General features: G+C 42.5%; 1 protein-coding gene across 1 annotated transcript; it reads left to right on the top strand.

The window, feature by feature from the left end:
* Positions 1–6953: 6953 nt before the first annotated feature.
* rps15 (ribosomal protein S15) lies at positions 6954–10029 on the top strand. Its single transcript, XM_079244314.1, has 4 exons — positions 6954–6994; positions 7338–7423; positions 8614–8848; positions 9866–10029. Exons 1-4 carry the CDS (start codon positions 6992–6994, stop codon positions 9977–9979), a joined length of 438 nt encoding a protein of 145 aa, XP_079100440.1. The 5' UTR covers positions 6954–6991; the 3' UTR covers positions 9980–10029.
* The last annotated feature ends 319 nt before the right edge of the window (positions 10030–10348 follow it).

Raw genomic sequence — 10348 nt, 5'->3', positions numbered from 1 at the left:
TAGTTAAACTAAACAGTGTTGGTCCTTCTTCACAGCAACGGTGATAAAAAGTAAAGCAGGGCAGTGTTAAACGGAAAATCCTGTACGAGTAAACCATCCTTCGGTCGTCGAGGGCCGGTGTCCTGCCGGTTTTCCAAGTATCCCTGCTGCAACACACTTGATGTTCTTGATGTATTTAGCAGAGCTTGTCTGAGTCTGAGACAGGTGTGTTACTGCAGGGTCGTATGGAAAACCGGCAGGAGACCGGCCCTCCACGACCAGGACTGAGGATCTGAAGGATGGTTTACTCGTACAGGATATTCAGTTTAACTTTATTTATACAGTTGTTTATATTTACAGCTACAGAGCAGTTAAATACAGTTCCTTAAACTAGATCCACCATGTGATAAGTCCCCCCGATGCCGCTGGGAACCACTGTCTCCTGGGACCTGAAGGGGTCTCTGCACATAGACTCTGTAAGGAAACAGGCGCAGCAGAGGTCGGACGTTCTGCGACAGCACAGAAAGTTTAACCTGCCATGAGAGCTGCGGATCACGTTCTACACCGCCATCATCCAGTCCGTACGCTGCACTTCCAGTCCAGTTCGGATCCAACACCAAACTGGACTATCAGGTCTGCAGAGAGGATAATCAGACTCGACCTGCCCTCCACACATATCCCTATCTGTCCTGGGCCCTCACACCCTGCACACACACTGTTCTCCCATCTGTTGGAGCTCTGCACTTAAAAACCAGTAGATACAGGAACAGTTTCCTCCTCCAGGCCGTCGCACATCTGTGTAACCTCAACCTGTAATTACTGTCAAATACGGTGTGAAAAGCATGTAAATAACTGGAGAATACCACATTCATTGTTGCATTTATATTACTATTATAATTCTTATTTCATTTTTACTTTGCATTTATACTTATTTATTTGAGTTTTTCTCTCTTTTTATTCTCTGCTTATTTATCGTTTTCATTGTAAGAACGAGGAGAAAAACCTTCCGGAGTCAAACTCCTTGTTTTGTTTGTGCAAACATGGCGATTAAAGGGGTTCTGATCCACATCAGTCCTGTTTATTAGAACTGTTCATATAAACCAGTGTTTTTCCACCACTGTGCCGTGAGAGATCATCCGGTGTGTCCTGAAAAATAACCCAGTTTCACCTGATTGGTCTAAAAAGCAGCTCTGTGTTCATTAAAACAGGCCCCAGTGAAAGATAATAAAATTCCTTCTTCTTGTTTTTATCTGATTTCTGTTCAACATGCTTTGACAAGATGGACTTTGTTAATAATATGGACTTTAAAAAACAAAACATTTTGGTTTGTGGCGTTCTTTGGGATTTTTCAGTGAGAAAAAAGTGTCCTTGGCTCAAAAAAGGCTGAAAAACACTGATAAAAACCATCCAAACAATGAGTGTCCCGCTCCGGTCTTTGAAGGCCACAATCCTGCTGGTTTTCCATGTATCCCTGCTCAAACACACCTGACAGAACTTCATAGGCTGTTGTATCCGTTTAATTTGGCTTGGATGTGTTGAAGCAGGAATTTGTGGAAAGCCTGCAGGACGGCGGCACTCAGCGACCGACTTTGGCCTCGTCTGCTCTGTAAGGACCAGAACCGGAAGGAAAACCTCCATCAGAACCAGAAGAAGTGTGTGATGGTCCATCCCAGGTGGCTCCCAGTCCAGAGAAGTGGACTCTGGACCAGGTCCTCACGCAGCTTGTTTCTGCTCAGTAATGTCTGAAGTGACGTTTGACGTAACTGGATTGTAGATCTGATGCAGGTTTCCATGGTGATCCTGGTTCAGCAGGTGGTGACGCTGTGGATGGTGTGTGATGGAACAAGGCTCTTCCTCTGCTTTGACCCGATCTTCCTCCAGGTGGGCTGGATGGTCTGAGGGAAATCCTCATCAGCTGTTTGAACTAAAGAACATTTTCTCATTATTCCACACGTGGTCCTGATGTTCTGTGGAACAAGCTACAGGTAGAAACGGTATAATCACCACACATTAGGGTAAATAAAGTCCTAATAAGTGTGTGGCTTATTAATATTTATATTTTCAATACAATAATAATTTGGGAGTTGTGGAGGAAGATGGATCATCTATGAGTTCACAGTTTGAACTATCATGTTGTCACCAATCATAAAGTTTTCTGTTTTTCTGATTGTAGGATAATCTTTCACCTGCATGAAATGTGGTTTGCTCACTTGTGAAAGGCCTTTACTTCAGCTGAAGTTTGCAGGATTCAAGCAGCCTGGTGCATCAGGTAAGCCTCTTCATAGTGCAGTTTCCTCATCAATCCAATCTCAGTGAAATGAAATGAAAAATACTTTATTAATCCCCAAAGGGAACTTCAGTATTGCAGTAGATAATAATAACTAGAGGAGGTCTTGTTCCGGAGGCTGATGGCTGCTGGCAGGAATGATCTTCTGTATCTTTCAGTCTTACATCGGACCTGAAGAAGCCTCTCACTGAACACACTTTGTTGTTTCATCACTGTGTTGTGGAGAGGGTGTGAAGAATCCGCCATCATCTTCATCAGCTTGTGCAGCATTCTTCTTTGGACAATCAGCTCCAGCGGCTCCAGAGTTACTCCAAGCACAGAAGCAGCTTTCTGGATCAGTTTGTTGATTCTCTTCAAGTCTCTGGTTCTGATGCTACTACCCCAGCAGATGCTGCAAAGCTGACTGCACTCTCCACAACAGACTTATAGAAGATATGCAACATGCAAACAGCAATAGACTAGCAAAGTGGTTTCAATCAGATCAGTACATTGCCAATGATGGAAAATGAATATAATCTTTTCTTTTTTTAATTGGATCTTTTTATAATAAGTAAAATCTGGTTGGACCAGTTATCAGCACTCAGTAGGCTCAGTACCCTCAAAACCCACATAAAACCTTACCCATCAATAATTAGCAAGGAATTCTGTCCCTAGTTGCTACTCTTACTTTTAGACATTACTTTGTAGTGTTCAAACATAGACATCAAATATACGTAGACGCCTCATTGAGCGCTGGAGAGTGAACCAGCGTCGCCGCCATATTGGATGGGTCTCCGCTGTCGAGTTTTGCTGCAGCGTCAACGTAGTTTCCCCACAAAACTCTTTTGTGGAACAACGCGTAAATATTACACACTAAAAAAACACTTTTCCACATAATTGGTTGATAAATAATAATAACACAGTGAATAATCTCCTGAATGCAAGCGAATTGTTAGAATTATGATGATATTATTATTAGAATTATTCCTGCACTCCAAGAACCCAGTAGAGGCAACACAGGATTAAAAAGTAGAAGTAGAAAAAAAGCAAAGCTTCATATATGAGTAACGAAGCAGAGCGCTGAAGGATTTAATGTACTGCACAAAGGACAATCATGAGACAACAAGTGGGGAGAAGACATTACATTTAACAAAGAAAAAAATAAACCTAAATTAACACTAATACACACACACACACACACACACACATATATATATACATACATAATTTGTGTATGTATATATATATATATATATATATATATATATATATATATATATATATACACATATACATATATATGTATATATGTGTATATATATATATATATATATATATATATATATATATATATATATATATATATATATATATATATATATATATATATGTATTTATATATATATATATATATATATATATATATATATATATATATGTATATATATATTTGTATATATATATATACATATATATATATTGTCCATCCCTGATATATATATATCAGGGATGGACAAGAAGCAGAGTACAGAGAACTGGTCAGTCAGTTTGTTAAATGGTGCGGTGACAATCATCTCATATTAAATAGCAGCAAAACAAAAGAGATGATTGTTGACTTCAGGAGGAAGAAGAATAAACAAAGCACTGTTTCCATCCTGGGAGAGGAGGTGGAGGTGGTGGAGGAATACAAGTATCTTGGAGTTCAGCTGGACAACAAACTGGACTGGAAATGCAACACTATCTCTCTCTCTCTCTCTCTCTCTCTCTCTCTCTCTCTCTCTCTCTCTCTCTCTATATATATATATATATATATATATATATATATATATGTAAATATATGTATATATATATGTATATATATATGTATATATATATGTATATATAGGTATACATGTTACTTCTGAGTGCTATATTTTATTATTAAACCTACATAAAATGAAACATCCTGACAACACATGGACATATTTTGGGGGGCGGGCCATGCAGTGTGCGGTGGGCGGGGCTGCTTTGGTGGTCCCGCTCCCAACATGATGTGGTTACTTCTTCCCAATATTAATTGCAAACAACACACACTTCACAATCATTCATAAGCTGGGAGGGAGGGGGTGACAATGGGGTCCTGCCACGCCCCTATTTCCGGGGCTGTGCCGGGGGGGTTTGGGCGGGGGAGTGGTGCTGTTCAGGGGGCCTGGGTCTGGGCTGGCCTGGCGGGGGTGGGACTGCTGCTGGCCCTGGGTGGTGCTGGATCGGCTGCATGTGTGGAGTGGTGGGGGGGCGTTGACAGGGGTGGGGGGTAGTTGTGGGGCCCTGATCGGGGCCCTCCTATCCCCTGCTCCCCCGGGGGTATCTCACAGGGGACACGTTGGGAAAGAAAGGTGAGGGCGTGCAGGAGCCAATGGATGAAGTGGTGACTGAATGTTAGGGTAGAGGGGGGGTGGGGGGATCAGGGTGAAAGAATTTAGGAAAGTGGATGGCCGCTGGGATAGGAGGAAGGGGGGGTGTATGCAGATGGGTGGGGGTGCGTATGTGGGGTTATGTTGGTGGTACAGGGAAGTGATGGGGTGGGTGTACAATGAGGAGTGTGAATGTGGATAGAGGGGTGTAGGGAGGTGTGTGTGTGTGTGTGTAGAGTGGGGTATGCGTGTATGGAAGAATGGGTGATTATAGAGGGAGCAGGGATGTGTGTGTGAGGGGGTGTGTGTGTATAAAGAACGGGGGTAGGAGAGTGTGAGTTTGAGCGTGTGTAAGAGAATGGGTGGATAGGGTGTGTTTAAGGAGGAAGTGTGGATGCGTGTGGGTAGGTGGGTGTGTGCATGTGTGTGTGTGTGTGTGTGTGTGCGTGTGTGCGTATGTGTGCGTGTGTGTGTGTGTGCGTATGTGTGTGTGTGTTTGTGTGTGTGCGTGCGTGGAGGGTCTTGGTGCTCGGGGAGCGCTGCTGGTGAACTGGGGTGCGGCCTGGCTGCCGCTCGGTGGCGGTCTGGGGATCCCGGCCCTCCGTCGGTGTGGGCTGGGCCCTCTGCCTGCGGGGGTGGGGGGTTGCTTCTGGGCTCTTGGGGCCGTGGGGCCCGCGCTCTGTCTGCCCTGGGTGGCCGGTGCCCGGCGGGGCCGGTCCTCGCTGGTCCGGGCCTGCTGGGGCCTGTTCCCCCTGACTGCGGGGGACTCTGGCTGGGACCCCCCTCTGCCTCCTCCTGGGTCGGTGCATGGCTGGCTCCGGGGTGGGGCGGTTGGGGTCTGCGCCTGGGGATGGCTGCCGATGGCCCGGGTCTCGGGGGTCCTCCTGGCGTGCCTCTTGCCTTTGTGTGGGAGGGGTCACACTGGCATGATCACCTTTTCCGGAACACGTTCCACTCTGCATGTTCTGCATGTGACACAGTCACCGAGTCGTCACGCAGTTTTATTCACTAACAGCAGCTAGTTTTCTCATTTCTGTTTGTTTCTCATTTATATTTCACTTTTTAGATTCATAGTTTAGTTACTATGATCTAAAGTTGGCTTGTATGTGTATGTATATGTGTTCATACTGGCAAGTGCGTATATGTTTGTACGTATGTATGTGTGTGTATGTGTGTGCATAGAGGTGTGTGTGTAAATGTATGTATGTGTATATGTATATGTGTACATATGTATATATTTGTGTATATATATATATTATGTGTGTATATGTATGTGTATGTATGCGTGTGTATGTGTGTGTATATGTATGTGTGTGCCTGTATGTGTATATGTATACATCTGTAGGTTGTTTTCTTTCTTTTTGTTTTTGGGTTATTTTTTAGTTGTTGTTTTTTTCTCTCCCTTTTCTCTCCCTTTATCTCTTTCCCTTTTCTTATGAGGTGTTTCTTCTCCTTTCTCTTTCTGTCTTTCGTCTGTCCTCTCTGGTCCAGCAGTACAAACTCTACAATTCAAACAACAATACAAAATAAACATAGAAATAAAATAAAAATTCAGAAAGTCAAGGGGATCATTATATCTATAAAGCTTCCCTTGGCAGAGAAAATTTGCTCAGCAGAACATCCAGACCATCATTCTGCTTGTCTAAATGCTGGACAAGACAAAAAAAAAAAAAAAAAAAAAAAAAAAAAAAAAAAAAAAAAAAAAGAAACATCCTGGGTCTAATGTGTTGCTGTTCTGTACACAGCAAAATTTGGATTGTCTTACTCCAAGGTTTTTGGAAAGTTAGCAGCCCTTGTGTACTAGGAAATGTCCCTCAGCAGTCTAAACCTATCGCAGCATAACTAAGGGATAGTTAGATAGCTAACTATTGGACTTATCAAAATATTTTAACTTAAAAGCACGTTGTTTTTTAATGTTTTACAGTGATCTGTATCATAACAATATCTCTGCCCTTTGTAACAAACCAAACTGTGAGGAAAAACAGGTAAAAATCCGTGAAGTTATTGTTGTGGTTGGACCTACACCTTAAAAATAAATGCATTGGAGGCGCATGGGAGACCCATCCAAGATGGCGGCGCGATGAGACGTCAGCTCGTATAGGCGGCGTGATACAATGCGGCGTCTACGTATATATGATGTCTGTGTGTTCAAATATGTTTTTAAAAAAAACTTTTTTTTTTTCTTCTAGTTTTTTTTTAACTGTTTATGAAAACCCACCACTGGCCCAGCGGTGAAACTGCGGTCCCTGCTGTTCATAGTGGGGAATTACGCCGGAAGACGACCTCCGAAGTCTCGCGATATCAGGCCTAACGAGACTTCGGGCCGTTCTTTTCCAGCGGATCATCAGGCAAGATGGTAGGTGTTACTACAAGCTAGTGCTTTTTAAACTGCAATCTCCTGCCATCTGAGCTGCCAAGTGGCTACATCGGACTCTTATTAACACCATTCAGCAGTTATTAATGTGTACTAGCCAATCAGATGAAAATTTATGCTGATAATAACAGATAAACATGGTTTATTAGCTCGGTTTTAGCCTCTGTAAAGGCCGTTCGTGGCTAAGCTAAACCAGTGTTTCATTAAGAGATGTAGTTGAACGTGGACTGTGTGTTTGTAACGCCGTTTCAATCTCGCAATCATTTTTAGAAATGTTTTATTTTTTGGTGACATAATGTGAATGCTAACCGGCCATGTCTTCCAGGCGGACACAGAGATCAAGAAGAAACGGACCTTCAGGAAGTTCACCTACAGAGGTGTGGACCTGGACCAGCTTCTGGACATGTCTTAGTGAGTCTCACAGAAAGCACAACTGGGGGTGTAGTCGTCACTGACAGTAAACATGCTGGACAGCAGGGCTGCTCGATTACGACAAAAATTATAATCATGATTATTTGGACTGAAATTGAAATCTCGAATTATTTCACAGATTATCCTTTTATCCTTAACATGAATTTGTTTAACATTAAACTTTTGACTTTTAAACAATGTCTTTAGTATTCCACAGATTTTAGAAAACAAACAACGTGAAGCTTTGTCTGGACAAAGTGCAAATACTGATGTAAACTGAATAAATATAAGGATTAAACAACGCTGTGCGTCGTGCATTATAACCTTTTAATGCACAGTTCTGAGTTGTTTAATCTGCTTTTACCATCATGGTCACACACAGGAAACATTTTATAACTAAGTTGTATTTCTTTTTTAAAACATTTGGTAAAAATACTAAATTATACAAACTATTTTACGTTAGCCTGGATGTAGATTTTATGCCAAACAACCGCGGTCAGGCTCCAGTGCGTTTCTCTCATTCACCTGATAAAAGACAGCTGATCTGAACCAGCTGGTTAATCAGAACTACGTGTGTTTATACGAAAATAAAGCAGCCAGTTCTCACTGACAATGGTATAAACTATGTTTAGGTGAACTTCCACAACCTACTGCAGTTATTCTACATTGACCTGCAGCCGGAGCCGACTGAGACTGGCCGCCTGGGAGTGCTTTAGGACGGGAGAGGCTCCCGCTGCTCCTTCCTTACAGTAACTGCAGAACAATATGTGCCTTCAAGTCAGTCGCCAAAACACCAGAAAAGTCTCTAATAGCTCCAGTAAAAGCTGCTGGATTTGTCGCTTTTAACAAAAAAAGTCTCCAGATTTAGCGAGAAAGTCTCCAAGTTGGCAACAGTGTCTGAATGAAAGCAAAGTGGCTGTGGGAGGAGTTTACAGCACAGCGCTGCAACGCCAGAGACGCTCGATTAGCAGCTGAAGACAGCAGGAGAGGAAACTGCAGAGAGAAAAATAATCACACCCTTTTATTTTTATCATTGTTGGAAACCCAGATCGTACTGAGATTAAAACCCGATTAATCGCCCAGACCTACTGGACAGTAGACCATATGTTAGCAGATGTGACTTTCCTCATGAGCAGGAGGTTGGTATGTATGACTCCACTGGTTAACATGACTGTCTTCTGCTTCTGCAGCGAGCAGCTCATGCAGCTGTATTGTGCTCGCCAGAGGAGGAGGCTGAACCGTGGCCTGCGCCGCAAGCAGCAGACCCTCCTCAAGCGTCTCCGCAAGGCCAAGAAGGAGGCTCCTCCCATGGAGAAACCCGAGGTGGTGAAGACCCACCTGAGGGACATGGTGATCCTGCCTGAGATGGTCGGGTCCATGGTTGGAGTGTACAACGGCAAAACTTTCAACCAGGTTGAAATCAAGGTAAGCTGCTGGTGGTCCGTTGGGATGGAGATCATTCTGTTTTAGAGTTTTGGCTTATTGCAGGCTTTTGTTTTTGCTTCTGTACTTCTTGTTTAATATGTGACATAATTGCTGTAAACTTTCAGCCTTTCATGTTTCTTGTTCACTTTGCTCATGGCCAATGTAGCTGCATGAACAGACGAGCGGCAGTCACACAGAACAACACACTAGAGAGATCCTAACTAGAGGTTAAAGTTTACGATGCAGGAAAGCACCAGCACCATCCCACATCTCCCATAAGCACGTCTGACAGCAGGTTTAAACTGGGGGAAGTCTGAGAATCTTCAACGTTTGTCATTCTGTAGTAAAACATGGTTGTTAAAAATCTTTCGTGGTGTCAGACCCCCAGAGTTCTAGAGGTTTATGACGACAGTCTCCTGCAGGGGGTTAGATTGTCCTTTTCTAGTTGTTCTCATTCCAGAGACACTTTGAAGTATGACGTAACTTCTGCAGCTGAGATTCCAACCATGTGTCCTGTACAGATGCTCACAATATCAGAATTACAGGATTTTTCCATCAGTCATGTAGATTCCTGATCCAGGGACATGATGTCAGAAACCAGTAAGATGCAGATGCGTTATTACATGGATGGAAGTAAAACTTTAGTGTTTCTGTAAAATACTCTGCAAAGAAATGAAAAGCCTTCAAGTCATTAAGCAATGAGATTAACACAGGTATGGATGTTAGTAGAGGATGCTCTACAGAAATGTATTCTCACCAAACACATTGTCTGCATCTACATATTTATTACCAGACACTTAACTCCCTCTGGCTCCTAGTTTTAGGTACATGTGCGCTCTCCTCTACTGCTGTCCATTAAAGGCTAGACACGAACCATTCCCTGGACTTTGGTATTAGTGTTGGTTTTGTTGAATTAAAATCTGATGGTACATGATTTACTCCGGCGTCATTGACTTTAAGCGTCTGATCGACCTTCTCAGTCTGCTTGATTAATACAAGTGATTTTTCTCTCCACAGCCCGAGATGTGTGGTCACTACTTGGGAGAGTTTTCCATCACATACAAGCCAGTCAAGCACGGTCGTCCTGGTATTGGAGCCACACATTCTTCCCGTTTCATCCCTCTGAAGTAGAATGGCTGTGTTCTTTGTAGAAATAAAAATAAAATAAGGAACTGGGTTTCTCTAACGTGTCTGTTTTTTTTTCTTTCAATAATAAAACAAAAATGTTTATTTTTATGGGGTAACATACTGTGGATCTTGTTTTTTGGGTATATTTTTAGATTTGAGATGATTCAATCATTATTACTGTATTTGAAATTTTAGTGTAAATGTTAAGATAATTGTATTTCAAAGGAAATTAATACTGTAGTTGTTTTGAGACAGACCTACAAGTGTTTTACATTTTCTATTGGTGTAAAACATTCGGCTCGTAAAACCGATGGAAAATATCAATAAAAAATCAATATTATCGCTGCTGTCACTCAGAAACTGATGGAAAAT

Source organism: Telmatherina bonti, assembly GCF_933228915.1.
Source record: "Telmatherina bonti genome assembly, chromosome: 7".
Lineage (NCBI taxonomy): Eukaryota > Metazoa > Chordata > Actinopteri > Atheriniformes > Telmatherinidae > Telmatherina > Telmatherina bonti.
Note: the sequence above shows the minus strand (reverse complement) of the source record. Positions and strands in the feature narration are given on the sequence as shown.

Excerpts from the sequence above, each read along its gene's own strand:
- rps15 (XM_079244314.1), top strand. Across the intron at positions 7,424-8,613 it reads CAGCTTCTGGACATGTCTTA|CGAGCAGCTCATGCAGCTGT; the intron begins GTGAGTCTCACA and ends CTGCTTCTGCAG. Across the intron at positions 8,849-9,865 it reads TCAACCAGGTTGAAATCAAG|CCCGAGATGTGTGGTCACTA; the intron begins GTAAGCTGCTGG and ends TTCTCTCCACAG.